General features: G+C 44.7%; 2 protein-coding genes across 8 annotated transcripts in view; one reads left to right on the top strand and one right to left on the bottom strand.

Annotated features, from left to right (window-relative positions):
- CIT (citron rho-interacting serine/threonine kinase) overlaps positions 1-19,956 on the bottom strand; it is a 201,700-nt gene that overhangs the window by 167,289 nt on the left and 14,455 nt on the right. For all 6 annotated transcript variants that reach the window (XM_050747837.1, XM_050747836.1, XM_050747835.1 and 3 more), the window contains 2 exons: positions 14,908-15,083; positions 7,453-7,554 (listed from right to left, as the gene is read on the bottom strand). In XM_050747837.1, coding sequence (XP_050603794.1) covers positions 7,453-7,554; positions 14,908-15,083 — 278 coding nt within the window. The remainder of the gene's footprint in view (positions 1-7,452; positions 7,555-14,907; positions 15,084-19,956) is intronic.
- Positions 1-19,956, top strand: part of BICDL1 (BICD family like cargo adaptor 1) — a 718,679-nt gene that overhangs the window by 93,808 nt on the left and 604,915 nt on the right. The window contains exon 1 of one of the 2 annotated variants that reach the window (XM_050747929.1): positions 678-687. The exons of the other annotated variant lie outside the window; for it this stretch is intronic. The gene's annotated coding sequence lies outside the window, so the exon portion shown is untranslated. Of the gene's footprint in view, positions 1-677; positions 688-19,956 lie in introns of those variants that run through there. 2 annotated transcript variants of the gene reach the window in all.

The raw sequence follows: 19,956 nt of genomic DNA on the forward strand, positions 1-19,956 counted from the left end.
TGAAAATCTCACTGAGTCTATCTTGAATTACACACGTTAAAGAAAATAACTCTGCTGAGAATATAATGCAAGTTCTGTAATACAGTAAGTAAATCTGAACATACATCAAATTTCTATGAAATTAATCACACATTCATCCAATAAATATTGTTTAAGCATTGACTTGGTAAAGCTCACCCCTTAAGGATGAAGTCGCCTACTGGGACAGAGCAGCACCCACTCATGAAGGAGAAGTACAGGGTGCAATGAGAGTACAGTCAAAAGGCGCCGTCCCAGAAGTACAGGTTCTAGGAGGGGCTTCTGGAAGAAGTGAAATCTGATCCAACCCAGAAAGAGAAAGAGGAGTTAGCAAGGTGAACAGGGAAAGAGTGAACGGCATGCAAAAAGGTCAGAGGAAAGGTCAAAGAACCAAAGGAAGTTCAGGATGGATGTAAGGTAGAAAGAGAAATAGTAAGTGACGAGGCTGGAGGCAAGGGCAAGAAAGGCCTGGTAAGTCACGTGAAAGAGGGTGGACTTCATCCAGAGGACAGCAGGGAGTCTTGAAGGGTTTCAATAGTGGGATGTCTTGGCTGCAGTATGTGGAAGACCTGGGAGGAGGGCCAGACAGATGGCAGCGAGAATACTTCAGAGGTTATCACAGCAATGCAGGGTAGAGAAGATGGAGGCCTGAAACCCACACAGCAGGGGCAAGAATGGAGAGAAGAGACAGCCAGGAGGGATATACCATAGGAGGCAGAATCCTGTTGTTTTTTTCACTGATTTAAAATGTGTCTTCAAGGCCAGGCGCGGTGGCTCATGCCTGTAATTCCAACACTTTGGGAGGTCGAGGCAGGCAGATCACAAGGTCAGGAGTTCGAGACCAGCCTGGTCAACATGGAGAAACCTCATCTCTACTAAAAAGACAAAAACTAGCCAGGCATGGTGGTGCACGCCTGTAATCCCAACTACTCAGGAGGCTGAGGCAGGAGAATTGCTTGAACCCAGGAGGCAGAGGTTGCAATGAGCCGAGATCACGCCACTGCACTCCAGCCTGGGCAGAGCGAGACTCCGTCTCAAATAATAATAATAATAATAATAATAATAATAATGTTCAACTGCCAGGGGAGCATGATATGTAAGTTTCCCCAAACTTCAAATGTTTGTTGATGTAAAAGTGGCCAATAGATAGGATGGAATTTCAGGACTGTACAGTACCAATATAAATCTAGGATCCCTTTATCTTGCAACAGAATAGGCTTCCAGATTCAGAATTTTTCAGATTTCAGAAAAGTAAAGGTAAAGTGGTACATACACTTTTTTTTTTTTTTTTTTTTTTTGAGACAGAGTCTTGCTCTGTTACCCAGGCTGCAGTGCACTGCCATGATCTTGGCTCACTGCAACCTTCACCTCCTGGGTTCAAGTGATTCTCCTGCCTCAGCCTAAGGAGTAGCTGGGATTACAGGCACCCACCATCACACCTGGCTAATTTTTGTATTCTTAGTAGAGATGGGGTTTCACCATGTTGGCCAGGCTAGTCTTGAACTCCTGAACTCAGGTTATCCACCCGCCTCGGCCTCCCAAAGTGCTGGGATTACAGGCGTGAGCCACCGTGCCCAGCCATACATACACTTTATATTATGTAACACCCTCAGTAGGGTCTGGGACATCACCTCGTAATCAAACACATTCATAATTTTATAGTAAAATGTGAAATCACTCTAAAGGGAATGAATAAAGACTAAAAAGAGCCTTAAGACAGCTTGGATCAAGTTTTGCCAAAAACTGAGTTCAAGTCAGATTTTGTTGATAAACAAGTAATAAAAGAACTTGAGGTTATTCAGAACTCTAGGTATTTCAGAATTACAGATAAGGGATGGCAGAGGTATGATCATATCTTAATTTCCAAGCTAAGTTTGCGCTTTTATGTGAAAACTATACCCTTAGCAAGCATTTTACTCTAAAGCAACAAAGTACTTGAGAAGAAAATGGAGACAAGAAAATATTAATAATTACAAAATCCCATCAGTAATACCCAATTGAGCTACAAAAGAAGGGAGTAAAAATGTCATTGACCCAAGTGGCAATGTGCTGAGGCAACCAGAACTCCGAAAAACAGCTGCATTAAGAACCCTCCCAGGCTGGGCACGGTGGCTCACATCCGTAATCCCAGCACTTTGCGAGGCCGAAGCGGGCGGATGATGAGGTCAGAAGATAGAGACCATCCTGGCTAACACGGTGAAGCTCCATCTCTACTAAAAACACAAAAAATTAAACGAGCGTGGTGGTGCGCGCCTATCTATAATCCCAGCTACTCCAGAGGCTGAGGCAGGAGAATCGCTTGAACCCGGGAGGCGGAGGCTGTGGTGAGCCGAGATCACAACACTGCACTCCAGCCTTGGCGACAGAGCGAGTCTCGGTCTCAAAAAAAAAAAAAAAAAAAAAAAAAAAACAAAACAAAAAAAAAAAAAACTTCCATCTTGCAAGATGGCGGATGGAAAAGCTGAGTAGAAGCTAAGGATGCTGATGCCAGTGGTGAGATCAATGGGGAAGCCCCCTACATCTGGGAGCCTGTCCTAGCATAGAAATCTGCAGAGTCCCAATCCGAGAGGTACTCCAGGAAGACTATGCCCAAGCAGATGTCCACAGCAGTTAAATCCACAATTAAGAAGACAAAGGTAGCCGGACGCGGTGGCTCATGCCTCCCAAGTGCTCATCCCAGCACTTTGGGGGGCTGAGGCGGGCAGATCACCTGGGGTCAGGAGTCACAAACCAGCCTGGCCAACACGGTGAAACTCTGTCTCTACTAAAAATGCAAAAAGTAGCCAGACATGGTCGTGGGCACCTGAAAATCCCAGCTACTCAGGAGGATGAAGCAGAAGAATTGCTTGAACCTAGAAGGTGGAGGCTACAGTGAGCCAAGATCCCGCCACTGCACGCCATCCTGGGCAACAGAGCAAGACTCTGTCTCAAAAAAAAAAAAAAGTCCAGGCACAGTGGCTCACGCCTGCAATCCCAGCACTTTGGGAGGTGGAGGCGGGTGGATCACGAGGTCAGGAATTCAAGACCAGCCTGGCCAACGTGGTAAACCCCACCTCTACTAAAAAATATAAAAATGAGCCAGGCGTGGTGGCACACGCCTGTAATCCCAGCTACTCGGGAGGCTGAAACAGGATAACCTGGGAGGCGGAGGTTGCAGTGAGCCAAGATCACGCCATTGCACTCCAGCCTGGGTGACAGGATGAGACTCCATCTCAAATACACACACACACACACACACACACACACACACACGTAAGAAAAAGGAAAGTTCTTTCTACTATGACAAAGCTAGGTGGTGGTAATAAGAATGGTGACATCGAAGTGAGAAATTATCAAAATGCCTAAACAGTACTCTCCTGAAGATGTGATTTGAGAACTGTTCAGACATGAAACAAAGCACTACCATCAACATGTAAGAAAACTACATTTGGGCATCCCTGCTGGGGCTCCTCTGATCAACCTCACTGGCCACAGGGGAGGCAAGCAGTGGTTTCCCTGAAGCTACTGAGCAGTAGCCTGCCACACAGACCACTAAATCCTCAACTGAGTTCCTTTACACAGAACACGGAAAATTTGTCAACGCCTCTACCAAAATGGACCTTGATGGTATGAAAATCCCAAAGCATTTCAATAATGCTTACTTTTAAGAAGAATAAGCTGCCTGAGACTAGACACCAAGAAGAGGAGCTCTTCAACTCAGAGAAGAGAAATATGAGTTTATTGAACACTGCAAAGTAGACCAGAAAACTGTGGACTCTCAACTTTGGTTCAAAAAGCAAAGCCCTTCCTAATTCCAGGACCTCTTAGATTCTGTGTGGCATTGAAAATGAAGTTTATCTTCACAAGTTAGTGTTCTAAACCTCTTGCAGAGCTCTAATTAAAATATCTAAAACAGGCTGGGCGTCGTGGCTCACGCCTGTGATCCCAACAATTTGGGAAGCCAAGGCAGGAGGATGGCCTGGGGCCAGGAGTTCAAAACCAGCCTAGGCAACCTAGTGAGACCCCAGTCTCTGAAAAATTTAAAAATTAGCTAGGCATGGTGGTTTGTACCTGTTGTCCTAGCTAATCAGGTGGCAAAAGCAGGAGAATCACTTGAGCCCTGGAATTTGAGGTTACAGTGAGCTATGATCATGCCACTGCAACAGAGACCTCATCGCTTAAAAAAAAAAAAGTATCTAAAACAACAATAACAAACAAACATGAACCAAAACAAACAAAAGCCCTATTGTTTCAAGGGAACTTCTTTTCTTTTTTTTCTTTTTTTTTTTTTTTTTTGATAGGGCGTCTCACTCTGTCGCCCAGGCTAGAATGCAGTGGCATAATCTCGGCTTACTGCAAGCTCCGCCTTCTGGGTTCACACCATTGTCCTGCTTCGACCTCCCAAGTAGCTGGGACTATAGGCACCCGCCACCGCGTCCGGCTAATTTTTTATATTTTTAGTAGAGACAGGGTTTCACCATGTTAGCCAGGATGGTCTTGATCTTCTGATCTCATGATCCACCCACCTCGGCCTCCCAAAGTGCTGGGATTACAGGCGTGAGCCATCACGCCTGGCCCAAACTTCTTTTCTTAATAAAGAAGCCTGAGGCTAGGCACAATGGCTCACGCCTGTAATCCCAGCACTTTGGGTGGCCAAGATGGGTGGATCAACTGAGGTCAGGAGTTCAAGACCAGCCTAACCCACATGGCGAAACCCCGTCTCTACTAAAAATACAAAAATTAGCTGGGCGTGGTGGCATACGCCTGTAGTCTCAGCTACACAGGAGGCTAAGACAGGAGGATCACTTGAACCCGGGAAGTGGAAGTTGTAGCGAGCCGAGAATGCACAACTGCACTCAAGCCTGGGTGACAGAGAAAGATTCCGTCTCAGAAAAAGAAAAGAAAAAAAGAAAAGGCGCAGTGGCTCACACCTGTAATCCCAGCACTTTGGGAGGCTGAGGCGGGCGGATCACCTGAGGTCAGGAGTTTGAGACCAGCCCCACCAACATAGCGAAACCCTGTCTCTACTAAAAATACAAAAATTAGCAGGGTATGGTGGCATGCACCTGTAATCCCAACTACTTGGGAGGCTGAGGCAAGAGAATCACTTGAACCCAGGAGGTGGAGGTTGCAGTGAGCTGAGACTGAGCCATTGCACTCCAGTCTGGGTGACACCAGCCTGGGTGATAGAGCGAGACTTTGTCTCAAAAAAAAAAAAAAAAGTCCGTTAATACATTCAAACATGAGAAGCTCCCTAAGATGCAGAGAGCACAAGGTAAATATTGCATCTGCAACAAATGTCCTGGAACACCAGCAACCCTAGAAACATACTAAAGTCATCTGTGAAGATGAGGGTTCCATGTCCCAAGTCTCAAAGAAGGAAAGCTTCTAAGGCAATATTTAAGAAAGGGTGTTTCAGGCCATACACCTAAGAGCCATGGCATTGGTTCTGAAGGCACATGTGGTCAGTCAAAGCCAGTCTTCCAATAGATTCGTATGTGAATATCCTCACTCAGAGGACAAGGAAAACTTCTCTCCAGGCACTGGGTTCTCAACTAATATGAAACCAAGACAAATAAACTTATTTATTTTAGGTCAGAAATAAAAGCAGCAAATTCCTCAAAAACTGGCCAGTAGAAGTTTAAGATACGTGGGAGTTCATCTCTCTCGTACCTTTTCTCTCACGTGAGCCTGTTTATCTCCATTCAGGGTAACATGACAGTCTTCTTTTGAGGGCTGAATCAGGAACAAAAATTGTTTCTAGGATACACTCTTTAAATTTAGGAATTTAATCCCTCAAGAACCTAAACAAGGCCCCAAAATGAATTTTAGCATTTTATTACTTATGCTATATACACATCAGGGAAAATTATGCCACTGCTCAAAGAATAAAGTAGACCTGCGTGACTGACAAGGAAGAAAGGATGTCTGGGATACACTGGTGAAAGGCAACAGCAAGCTGGAGAGCCAAGCATAGAGTGACATACCATTTTTATAAAGCAACTATACACATGAGGATATAAAAGTATCCCCCACCGGGGCTGGGCACGGTGGCTCACACCTGTAATCCCAGCACTTTGGAAGGCCAAGGCAGGAAGATCGCTTGAGCTCAAGAGATCAAAACCAGCCTGGGCAACATGGCAAAACTCCGTCTCTACTAAAAATACAAAACTTGGCCGGGCGCGGTGGCTCAAGCCTGTAATCCCAGCACTTTGGGAGGTCGAGACAGGCGGATCACGAGGTCAGGAGATCGAGACCATCCTGGCTAACACGGTGAAACCCCGTCTCTACTAAAAAATACAAAAAACTAGCTGGGTGAGGTGGCGGGCGCCTGTGGTCCCAGCTACTCGGGAGGCTGAGGCAGGAGAATGGCGTAAACCCGGGAGGCAGAGCTTGCAGTGAGCTGAGATCCGGCCATTGCACTCCAGCCTGGGCAACAGAGCGAGACTCCGTCTCAAAAAAAAAAAAAAAAAAAAAAAAAAATTAGCCAGGTGCAGTGGTGTACACCCAGGAGGCTGAGGTGGGAGGATTGTTGGAGCCCAGGAAGTTAAGGCTGCAGTGAGCCATGTTCATGCCACTGAACTCCAGCCTGGGTGGCAAAGTGAGACCTGGTCTCAAAAAAAGAAGAAAAGAAAAATATCCCCACCATGCTCCCACAGAGCATAGTTAAGGGTCAGAAAGGAAGAGCTTATGTAACCATTTAACATTTCTTCCCCTAGGGAAGAGGATTAGAAAATAAAACAGAGGGACTGGGCAGAGTGGCTCACGCCTATAACCCCAACACTTTGGGAGGCTGAGGCAGGTGGATCATTTGAGGTCAGGAGTTTGCAGCCAGCCCGGTCAATGTGATAAAATCCCATCTCTACTAAAAATACAAAAATTAGTTGGGCATGGTGACACGCACCTGTAATCCCAGCTACTTGGGAGGCTGAGGCAGAAGAATCACTTGAACCTGGGAGGCGGAGATTGCAGTGAGCCGAGATTGCACCACTGAACTCCAGCCTGAGTGACAGAGCGAGACTCTGTGTCAATAAAAAAAGAAGAGAAAAGAAAATGGGGGGCTTTCCCTTCAACTTCATGCATTTCTACAGTGTTTGCATTTTCTTATCACAACCATGAATTATTACCTTTTTTTTATCCTAAGCAAGCTAACACAGGAAGTTTTTAAAAATTAAAGCAACATTCTCTTATACGTAATAACAAACTATTCCCCCAATAAATGATTTCCTATTATTGCCTTAAAGCCACAGCTACAATATGCAACAATCAATGAGGCTGTTTCTAAATGGGTTAGCTCTTGATCTTTATAAAGAGGAAACCAGGGAGACACCTGTAAGGCAAGAAAGCCTTTGAATGAATGAGACCACATGGGCAAGAACCACATTCAGTTTTACCACAGGCATCTGAGTGTCAGAGTGTTAGGCTAATTCCAGAGAGACAGATGTAAAGACTCACCAGATAAAGGTGATTTTTGTCCTGAAAGGCATACTGTAATTGGGGGATCCACGGGCTTGTGCTTCGAGATAGTATGTTACGCTCTTCCTCAAAAAATGAAACCTAGGAAAAAAAGAAACTGCTTAGAAAATTATAAAGAATTAAGTGTGAGAGGGGGAAAAAAGTATTTTCCTCTGTCTTTATGCCTAAACAGATATTTCTAGCTTAAAAAAAAAAAAAAAGAAAAGAAAGAAGAAGGAAGGAAGGAAGGAGGAAACAAGGGAGGAAGGAAGGGAGGGAGGGAGGGAAGGAGGCAAGGAATGGGCTGTCACTTAGCCCAGAATTGCATAAATCTCAATCATTCACCTACTTTGGTCACAATTTTTGCCAGCTCCATATATTACCTGCTCAATTCTTTAACATATTTCTTTAAACTCCCTTTCTTTAAATGTAAATATTTTTCTCTTCCTTTTCTGTTCCTGAACAATTCAGTCCTAAAGCCACTCGCTGGTATGGAACAAGGTAAGCATCCATACTGGTTATGGGGAGAGTCACGGTGGCCCAGGACAGGGTGCCAGTCCCAAGCAACGTGAGGAGGGCGGCACCCACGTGTGGGCGCAGCCCAATACCACAGGCCCACACAGGGTGAAGAAGACATCCACGTGAAAGGGCAACTTATCTGGACAGAGCAGATTATCTGGACCCACCAAGGGGAGGTGGGATACCAACAAAGACAGTAGATTGGATGCACACAGATGCATAAAATAAGTAAACATATTAAGGGTATAATGTCAGAGAAGAGAATTACAAACATGGAAAGGGTGAAAACTAAAATGAACCCTGTGAAGTTGGATTGGAACTGGGGGTACTGGTGTGAACTCATGGTTTTCCCTTTTTATTTTTGTAGAGACAGAGTCTCTATGTTTCCCAAGCTGGTCTTGAACTCCTGGCTTCAAGTGATCCTCTTGCCTCAGCCTCCCAAAATGCTGAGATTAAAGGCATGAGTCACTGTGCCCAGCCACAGTTTTCAATATATAGACATAGATACACAAATATAGATGTAAATATATGTGCGTGTGTGTGTGCGTGTGTGCACACGTGCACGTGTAGGTGGATATATACTGTATATACATATGTATATTCCTTAGTGCTGTCCACTGAAAGGGGTCTGGGAGTAGTGACACCCCAGTAGCAATGAAAATACCCAATGTCCAGATCTCGGCCTCTAAACACCATTGTCCACTGAAAGGAACAGGGCTCCTCTGAGAAATGACTGATGCCAGAGCCAGGGCAGAGAAAGTAAAATTACCAAAAGAACCTGAACATCTTGCTATACCAGAAAGCAGGAAAGTATTCAATGAATCTTGGGGACAAGTGAAAAGGACACAAAAGCTAACCTAAAAAGGTTCTCAGTGGCCAAATTGGGAACAATTTAAGTATAAAACTCGTGACAGAAATGGATTATAACTCACTGACTGAAATAGGAAAATGCAAGTCCACATAGAGACAAAATATTTCCATCATTTGAAAGTAACTCTCCAAAAAGCACTTTTTTAATTACAAAGGAGGCTGGGTGCAGTGGCTCATGCCTATCATCCCAGCGCTTTGGGAGGCCAAGGCAGGGGGACTGCTTGAGGCCAGGAGTTAGAGACCAGCATGGACAACATAGTGAGACCCCATCTCTACAATACAAAGATTAGCTGGGTGTGGTGATGTGTGCTTATAGTCTCAGTTACTCAGGAGGCTGTGGCAGGTGGATTACTTGAGCCCAGGAGTTCAACGCTACAGTGAGCCAAGATCGCACCACTGCACTCCAGCTTGGGCAACCAAGCAAGACCCTGTCTCTAAGAAAAATAAAATAAATAAAATTACGAAGGAGGAAGGAGTAACTCCACAAGCAGAAAAGCATAACTGGCATCACGTTAATCAAGTGATCAAAGCGAGCATCAACATGAATATGATAAATTGAAACTGAGAGTCGCCTGCTTGGATGCAGTAAGAACAGAGCATCTTGTCGGGAGGCTGAGGCAGGAGAATGGCGTAAACCCGGGAGGCAGAGCTTGCAGTGAGCTGAGATCCGGCCACTGCCCTCCAGCCTGGGCGACAGAGCAAGACACCATCTCAAAAAAAAAAAAAAAAAAAAAAGAACAGAGCATCTTGTCTGTGATATTCCAGCCAAAGATCAAGACCCTGAATCTAAATATAAGCAACATCAGACAAATTCAAATTTTACAAAATAACTGGCCTATAATCATCAGAATTGTCAAGGTCATGAGAGTCCAGGAAAAATCAAAGAACTGCTCCAGATTGAAGGAGACTAAAGAGACAGGACAATTAAGTGTCACGTGTGATCCTCAACTCGATTGTTTTATTCTAAAAGACATTATGGGGGCTGGGCATGGTGGCTCATGCCTGAAATCCCAGCACTTTGGGAGGCCGAAGCGGGCAGATCACTTGAGGTCAGGAGTTTGAGGCCAGCCTAGCCAACATGGTGAAACTCCATCTCTACTAAAAAATACAAAAACTAGCTGGGTGTGGTGGCATGCCACTTGTGGGGCTGAGGCAGGAGAATCACTTGAACCCGGGAGGCGGAGGTTGCGGTGAGCTGAAATCTCACCACTGCACTCTAGCCTGGGTGACTAAGCGAGACTGTGTCTTAAAAAAAAAAAAAAAAAAAAAAAAAAACTGTGTAAATCAACTGCTTAAATAAATTATATATATGCATATATATGTAAATATATTCTATGCATGTGTACATATATATTTCTGTGTATATATATTCTGTATGCAATATATATTCTATGTGTATATACATTGTGTGTGTGTATATATATTCTACGTATATGTTCATTGTGTATCTATCAAATGGTTTAAGAAAAAAAGTTGTTTATACTGTATGTGATGGTTAGTCTTGTGTCAACTTATAATCCTAGATGATTACATATCTATCTCCTACTGGTTCCATTTCCCTTAAGAACCCTGACTATACTGTACTTGCAACTTTTCTATAAATTTGTGATTGTTGGCCAGGCGCGGTGGCTCACGCCTGTAATCCCAACACTTTGGGAGGCCAAGGCAGGCAGATCACTTGAGGTCAGGAGTTCAAGACTAGCCTAGCCAACGTGGTGAAACACCGTCTCTACTAAAAATACAAAAATTAGCCGGGCATGGTGGAGAGAACCTGTAATCCCACCTATTCAGAAGGCTGAGACAGGAGAATCATTTGAACCCAGGAGGCAGAGGTTGCAGTGAGCAGACACTGTGCCCCTGCACTCCAGCCTAGGTGACAAAGCAAGACTCTGTCTCCAAAAAAAAAACAAAAAAAATGGTTACTGTTTCAATTTTTTTTAATTTTAAATTTAAAAAATTGTTTAGGTTATTGTTAGAACAAGTTACAGGGGATTTGTTTATTTGTTTGTTTGTTTGTTTTGTTTTGTTTTAGAGACAGGGTCTTGCTGTGTCACCTAAGCTGGTCTCAAACTCCTGGGCCCAAACCATCCTCCCGCCTTGGCCTCCCAAAGTGCTGGGATTACAGGTGTGAGCAAAGTTACAGGTTTTGATATGTTAGTTAATATTAAACTATTAAATATTTTTACATAGGTTGTCCATGTACTACCTAAAATCATGAGATTTCACACTACCAGAGATAAATCTAACGTATTTGGGAAACAGCAACCTAACCCCAGTAATTTACTACACCTGATGCTGATCCTTCTTTTGTCTGGCACATAAAAGGTGTCCAAGGAAGGCTGAACTGAACAGTCTACACCTTTGCTTGCTCACCACTGACTCTGTCTGACCCCTGAAGCTTCCATTAAAATAAGCAGTCTCCAAACAAAAAAAAAATTAAAAATAAATAAAATAAGCAGTCTCAGCCAGGAGGCGTGGCTCATGCCTGTAATCCCAACACTTTGGGAGGGGGAGATGGAAGGATCACTTGAGGCCAGGAGTTCAAGACCAGCCTGGGCAACATACGGAGATCCCACCTCTACACAATTTTTCTTTTTTTTTTTTTTTTGAGATGGAGCGTTTGCTCTTGTTGCCCAGGCTGGAGTGCATGGCATGATCTAAGCTCACTGCAACCTCTGCCTCCCAGGTTCAAGCGATTCTCCTGCCTCAGCTCCCGAGTAGCTGGGATTACAGGCATGTGCCACCACACCCAGCTAATTTTTTGTATTTTTAGTAGAGATGGGGTTTCTCCATGTTGGTCAGGCTGGTCCCGAACTCCCAACCTCAAGTAATCTGCCTGCTTTGGCCTCCCAAAGTGCTGGGATTACAGGCGTGAGCCACCGCGCCTGGCTCACAAAATTTTTTTTTAAAGTTAGTTGGGGGCTGGGCACAGTGGCTCACACCTGTAATCCCAGTACTTTGAGAGGCTGAAGTGGCCAGATCACTTGAGGTCAGGAGTTCGAGACCAGCCTGGCCAACACGGCAAAACTCTGTCTCTACTAAAAAATACAAAAAACATTAGCCAGACATGGTGGTGCCCGCCTGTAGTCCCAGCTACTAGGGAGGCTGAAGCACAAGAATCACTTGAACCCAGGAGGCAGAGGGTGTGGTGAGTGAGATCGAGCCACTGAACTCCAGTGGACTCTGTCTCAAAAAAATAAAAATAAAAAGAGTTTAAAATAATAAAGTGGGCCAGGCGCAGTGGCTCACACCTGTAATCCCAGCACTTTGGGAGGCCGAGGCAGGCAGACCACAAGGTCAGAAGTTCGAGACCAGCCGCCTGACCAACATGGTGAAACTCCCCCCTCTACTAAAAATACAAAAATTAGCCAGGTGTGGTGGCAGGCACCTGTAATCCCAGCTACTCAGGAGGCTGAGCCAGGAGAATCACTTGAACCTGGAAGGCGGAGGTTGCAGTGAGCCGAGTTTGCACCACTGCACTCTAGCCTGGGCAACAGAGTGAGACTCATTCTCTAAATAAATAAATAAATAAATAAATAATAAAGTGAACTGGGTGTGGCAGCACATGCCTATGGTCCCAGCTACTTGAGAGGCTGAGGCGGGAGGGTCCCTTAAGCCCAGGAGTTTGAAGATACAGTGAGCTATGACCACACCACTGCATTCCGGCACAGATGACAGTGAGACCCTGTCTCTAAAATAATAGAAACAGTCGGCCGGGCGTGGTGGCTCACGCCTGTAATCCCAACACTTTGGGAGGCCAAGGCGGGGGAATCACGAGGTCAGGAGATGGAGACCATCCTGGCTAACATGGTGAAACCCCGTCTCTACTAAAAATACAAAAAAATTAGCTGGGCGTGGTGGTGGGCACCTGTAGTCCCAGCTACTTGGGAGGCTGAGGCAGGAGAATGGTGTGAACCCGGGAGGCGGAGCTTGCAGTGAGCCGAGATCGTGCCACCACACTCCAGCCTGGGCGACAGAGCAAGACTCCGTCTCTAAATAAATAAATAAATAGTCTCTGAGGACCCCTTCCAGCTGTCAGAGAACCTGGGCAGGTGTACGGGCCTCTCCCAGGAGAGGCCTCGGACTTGTCTGCAGAACAGCATCCCTCCCTCCTCTCGGGCGCTTCTTTTCCTTTGCTCCTTGTGCTAGCTTCTCTCCTCTCATGCCCTTAAATTCCAAATGGCTCAGTTAAGGACCCTACTTTTCTTTTCTATGCATCCTCTTAAGGAATGAATAGGCGGCTTTAGTTAGCGCCTGTATGTGTATAATTTTATAAGCCCCCAGCCCACACTTCCACACGGTCATTTCAGGCCATTCGCCTGGAGGAAGGCATACCTATTTGAATGTCTCTATTGTTTGCCTGCCGTGTGGTCTATTGGATTATTTTCTTTTTACATGCACTATTTCCCATCAAAAACATAAGTATCACAAGGTCAGGGCTACATGTAATGCCTCTTCCCCAGGACCTAGAAACATACCAGACACAGCAGATGCTCAGGTAGTGTGAACTGATGAGACACAGTTCTTTCTCAGGAGCTGGGAGGCTGAGTGAGCATCTTCCACTCCTCTCTTCCAAATTATCTGCCATGTCGTCACTTTTCCTTTCTATTATGTTGCTCACATTTTATTGCTAAACACAGAAGCCACTCTCAGATCCTGACAAGCAGCTTCCTGCCCTCCACCACTTCTCTGATTGGAGGGCACACAAAGTCACTGAAGTCCACAGGGCCAGACTCTGATCCCAACCTCCTCCTTCCAGAGGTCTAAATAATCCCCAACAGCCTCACAAAGTAAACTGCAATTCAAAAACTGGTTCTTGGGGGAATGGGGAGGTATTGTATAATGGATAGAGAGTTTCTGTTTGGGATAGAAAAGTTCTAGAAATGGATAGTGGTCATGGTTGTACAACATCATGAATGCATTGAATACCACTCAGTTGCACATTTAAAAATGGTTAAAATGGTACACTTTATGTTATATATATTTTACCACAATTTTTTAAAAAAAGGTTTTTGAGTTTCCCACCCATTTCCCCCTCCCCACCCAAATGTCCTCATTTCGCCATTTCCCAGTCTGTTCTGAACCACTGAACACACACACACACCCACACACACACTTGCATAGCATTCTAGTACTCCAGAATGTCACACTTCTACCCAACATGTTCTCATCACTTCTCTGTGCCCAGAACCTACATTTCCCCCCATCAGTGAGAAATGTCCCTAACTGTCCCTTGCTCACCCACAACATCTCCCCTCACATCATCATTAATTAATTTGCTAATTGCTCTCCCGCTTCTGTGATACTTTAGCTGGTAAGCACCTGCTTTATACATTTGCATTTTTCCTCCACTTTCCAAGGTTGTTTTTAAACCCTGAAAATAACAGCCATGGGACTTCTATTCCTTTTGCGAGCTTCCTGCAGAGCTGGGTACATTATCAGACATATCATGTACACTAAAATGTCTGTAAGTAATAAATTACTCTCTGAATTCCAAGGCTGATGGCCATCTCTCTAAAACACAGCAAAAGAATCAATGTCGAGAGACAGTAGCCTTGTTTAAAAGAAAGAAAAATACCACAACAAAAAAGATAACGTTCTACCTGCTCTCAAACAAGCAACTCCCTAGCCACATAACAAAGAATTTTATTTGATTTCTTCAAAGGCCTGTTTTAAAACCAAATCCATATGCCCACAACACAAATATCTAAAGCGTGTACAAAAGCAATGCGATTCACCCCACCATATGTATATCCTGAGTCCCCAGCTAGCGGTCATAAAAGATCATCTTAAATTCATTAGTTAAAAGGCCAACTTGGTACTGAAATAAATCACAACTATAGAAACATGATACATCAAGAGGAATTTGTGAGCCTTCAAAATTAGCCAACATCAGTTCAAGAAGATGAGCTAAGAACACAAGAGCCCTTTTTGCCCCAACCATCATTAAATATAGTCACAGAGGAAAACGTGCTCGATCCTAGACGCCAGTGCAGCAGATTCTCGTCTTTGCAATGAACACTCCGGTACAGAAAGTGGACAAGCATGATGTTAAAATCCTCCTACCTGCTCCTGGGCCAATAAAGCCTTCTTCTTCATCACTTTCATAGCATGGATGTCCCCGGTTGCCTTCTCTCTCACCACCTGCACTTCAGCAAAGTGACCACAACCTACAAGACTTCTGACTTCAAAGTCCTTTGCCGAAGGCTGGAGCTCCTGTAACTCAGCTATGGTGTCGGAATCTGCAAAAGATGCAAGAGTTATCCCCAGGTAAATAAAGCATGCAAATATATGCATCTTTATGAAAGAAAAAAAAAAAGAAAATAGCGTTCGGATAGCTTCCCTCACTGTCAAAGACATTCACTTTCTCATCCATCATGAATAATTATAAAATCAGTACAAAAGTGTTTTTATATGTTAAGTTAAAATTAAGGGCTCCAGAAATTCCAAAGTACAGTTTCCATGGCAGCTACAATTTGAATCCCATAGACTCAGAAAATAGGGAGAGAGGATACAAATTATGTTTTCCTTCTTCCTCTCTGAAGGCTGCAGGGCAGTGTTTGGTCAAGCATGCTTATCAGCATTTAGACTGGTTTACAGTGTGACATAGTCAACAAGAGTCTAATTTAGACCAACTTGGGACCTGGCTTCCAGGTCATTCCATTCAAACTACATGTACTTAGTTTTATCCCACTAGCCCAAGGTTCATCTTCCTTGGATTGTATCAGTAATGCCTTCGTAGATTTAATATGTGGCAGTGCTTAAAGGGGCAGAGGGGGCTGGGCATGGTGGCTGACACCTGTAATCCCAACACTTTGGGAGGCCTAGGCAGGTGGATCACTGGAGGTCAGGAGTTCAAGACCAGCCTGGCCAACATGGTGAAACCCCATCTCTACTAAAAATACAAAAATTAGCCAGGTGTGGTGATGCATGCCCGTAATTCCAGCTACTCGGGGCTGAGGCACAAGAAACACTTGAACCTGGGAGGCAGAGGATGCAATGAGCTGAGATCGTGTCACTGCACTCCAATCTGGGTGACAGAGTGAAACTCTGTCTCTAAAAAAACAAAGCACGGAGGCCGGTCGCGGTGGTTCACACCTGTAATCCCAGCACTTTGGGAGGTTGAGGTGGGCGGATCACGAGGTCAGGAGATCAAGACCATCCTGGCTAACATGGTGAAACCCCCTCGCTACTAAAAAAAATAAGCCAGGTGTGGTGGCGGGCACCTGTAGTCCCAGCTACTCGGGAGGCTGAGGCAGGAGGATGGTGTGAACCCAGGAGGCGGAGCTTGCAGTGAGCCGAGATTTTGCCACTGCATCACAGCCTGGGCGACAGAGCAAGACTCCATCTCCAAAAATAAATAAATAAATAAAAATTTAAAAAAAAAAAAAAAAAAAAAGGGCTTAGCACTCAGAGAACCAAATGGGGCCCTGACATCTGCTCTGCAGGGCTGACATGCCACATGTCCAAATGGATTTGCAACTATCTTTTTCTTACCATACAGTCTCATTCTTTTTCCAAGTCTAATCTTTCAGTCAGAGATCCTCAACGTATGAAGTATGGACTAAATGGACAGCAGATTTGGAATCTAACATGTTTATTAACACTCTAGATACACTGATCTGATACATCGCTAGATGTGCGATGACCCTAATGACCTGCAGGAATGAAGGGGAGCAGCAGTGGCTGACCCAAAAATTTAATCCTGCACATTACAAGGGAACAGCATCATATACAGGCATTACACAACATGGGCAGGCAAGCAATTCTTATAATCAAAATTACCCTGCAGAATCCGGCAGAATGATGCCACACTAAAGACCAAGGGACTGTTTTAAAATCCCAAACACACACTGGAATCTTCTGGGAACTGGAAGGGATGGCCATTTCAATGGCTGGGCAGCAGATAAGGTTAGCAGTTACATTCTAGAGTCATACTCAGCCCTGCAAGTGGCTCACCCAATAAGACGGACTTGGTCCATCAAAGGGAAAAGACATTTCATACCACAGTCAGTGACTGGCATTTTAATGAGTTGGCCATTGTCATTTTTTTCATTTTCTTTCTTTTTTTTTTGTTTTTAAGAGACACAATTGGCCAGGCATAGTAGCTCACACCTGTAATCCCAACACTTTGGGAGGCCGAGGTGGGTGGATCACCTGAGGTCAGGAGTTCAACATGGTGAAACTCCCATCTCTACTAACAATACAAAAATTAGCTGTGCACGAGTGGCTGCTTGTAATCCCAGCTGCTCAGGAGGCTGAGGCAGGAGAATCACTTTAACCTGGGAGGTGCAGGTTGCAGTGAGCAGAGATCGCACCATTGCACTTCAGCTTGGGTGACAGAGTGAGATTCCATCTCAAAAAAAAAAAAAAAAAAAAAAGAACATGATCTTGCTCTGTTGTCCAGCCTGGAATGCAGTGGTGAAATCATAGAATCATAGCTCACTGCAGCCTCGAACTCCTGGACTCAAGGGATCTTCAGCCACCTCATTCTCCTGAGTAGCTGGGACTATAGTGCACACTACCATATGTACAGGTAGGGTCTCATTATGCTGCCCAGGCTGGTCTTAAACTCCTGGACTAAAGCAATCCTCCCAACTTGGCTTCCCAAAGCACTAGGATTACAGGCATGAACTATCACACTCAGCCTGCAACTGTAACTGGTCTTGCCCACCCTCTTCCTTTGTTGCACGGGTGGAGTTGAAATCTCTTGGGTCAAAGGCATATATAATGAGTGCCACAGTATTAGAGTCTTCTAAGCCACAGACCCCACTCCTCACTTCAGCAGTCATCCTGAATACACCTTCCCTTGGTCCCTTGGGGAACCAGGCAAGAGTGCTGGGTGGATCCACACGAAGTCGTGACCACTGTAAAAAACAAATCTAGGGCATCTACATGGGGAACGCCATGAAGAAGCAAAATTAAAAGCTATACAGTATTTTCCTTTTGCCCTGGCAATGCTGTAACAAGCCCGTCTTCCTTCCCTGTCTCTTTCCAAGTTTCTTTCAGATCAAGTATTTGAGTTTTGAATTATAATTCCCCAAAAACTTGCTGGATTGAACTGGATTTTCTTATTGCTCATACACAAAGTCAATCTCTCCTAATTCTTCATTATGGCTTGGATTGTTTACAAAGTTGCTTACAGCGGTGTCCAACTTAATAACTGGGTCTGTCACTGGCGACCACCAGGTATCTCAACTGCACAAGGAGACAGACCACGTTGCTTTGCAGGCAAAACCACGACAACACTATCTTGGAATTCTGAGAAGCCATTTCAAATCTCCATTTCTTTATCTAAAGACTTTTGGATTATTAAGGCAAACAGATGAGAGGCTACATTCAAGCCTATGATTATTAAAAAAAAAAAAAAAAAAAAAGACCAGTACAATGGCTCAGGCCTGTAATCCCAGCACTTTGGGAAGCCCAGGTGGGTGGATCACCTGAGGTCAGGAGTTCGAGATCAGCCTGGCCAACATGGTGAAACCCCATCTCTACCAAATACAAAAAATTGGCTGGGTGTGGTGGCACATGCCTATAATCCCAGCTAGTCGGGAGGCTGAGGCATAAGAATCACTTGAACCAGGGAGACAGAGGTTGTGATGAGCTGAGATCGAGCCACTGCACTCCAGCCTGGGGGATAGAGTGAGATTTTGTCTACAAAAAAAAAAAAAAAAAAAAGAACTTCACAACTTCTCTCTATACCAGCTACTTCTGTGACCCTAAAACCGTCACATCACTTCACCCCTGTGCACTTTTAGCTGCAGTATCTAAGGGCCCAGTGGGCATTGAATATTGAGGTACTGAGGTAGAGATAAGGACCCAAAGCACTGTGAAAATGCAGTCATAGGGCCAGGCGCCATGGCTCACGCCTGTATTCCCAGCACTTTGGGAGGCTGAGGCAGGTGGATCACCTGAGGTCAGAAGTTCAAGACCATCCCCATCTCTATGGAAAATACAAAAAATTAGCCAGGTGTGGTGGTGCATGCCTGTAATCCCAGCTACTTAGGAGGCTGAGGCAGGAGAATCACTTGAACCTGGGAGGCAGAGGCTGCAGTGAGCTGAGATCACGCCATTGCACTCCAGCCTAGGCAACAAGAGCGAAACTCCGACTCCGTCTCAAAAAAAAAAAAAAAAGAAAAGAAAAGAAAATGCAATCAGAGAATAACTCTGTCAGATATCATCTGGACCCAAGAGCAAAAGCCAACATAGCGGGGTGTATTGCTTCCTTTTTTGGAACATGGTAATTCAACCTTTCAATTTCTAGGAATCATCCATTGTCTACAGAAATACTTGCACGTGTGCTCAAAAAAGATGTATACAAAGATGTGCACGATAAAAACAGTTGTAACAGAAAAATAATCAGAAACCACCCAAAGGTTTATCAAGAGGAAAGTTGAAACAGCCTACGAGTCTGCCCATAACAAGATGGCTCAGTCTCCATTAGAACACATATTCCTTACAAGCAGGGAGTTTTCTCTGGTTTAAACAAACCAAGATGAGAGGAGGGAGACAATTTGAAAAAAATAACTATTTGAAAAAATAACGTTTGTTTGTTTGTTTGTTTCTGGGATGCAGTCTCACTCTGTCACCCTGGCTGGAGTGCAGTGGCGTGGTCTTGGCTCACTGCAACCTCCGCCTCCAGGGTTCAAGCAATTCTCATGCTTTGGTCTCCCAAGTAGCTGGAACTACAAGTGCCCACCGCACCCGGCTAATTTTTGTATTTTTAGGAGACTGGGTTTCACCATTTTGGCCAGGCTGGTCTCAAATTCCTGACCTCAAGTAATACACCCGCCTCGGGCTCCCAAAGTGCCAGGATTACAGGCGTGAGCCACCACACCTGGCCACCTTGGGGTATGTTTTTAAATTTCCATAATAAATATTTTTAAGGCACACACAAAATTGGAATACTATACAGCAATCTGTTAGCAGTGATTATCTCAGGTAAGATTTGGAAGGATTTTTCTCTTACTATGTATGTGATGTGCTATAATCTAAATGTTTGTGCCCCTTGCCCCCGCAAAATTCATGTTGAAACGTAATCCCCAGTGTAATACTATTACGAGGTAGGACTTTTAGGGGCTGGCCACAGTGGCTCACACCTGTAATCCCAGCATT

This window comes from Macaca thibetana, chromosome 11, assembly GCF_024542745.1.
Source record: "Macaca thibetana thibetana isolate TM-01 chromosome 11, ASM2454274v1, whole genome shotgun sequence".
Lineage (NCBI taxonomy): Eukaryota > Metazoa > Chordata > Mammalia > Primates > Cercopithecidae > Macaca > Macaca thibetana.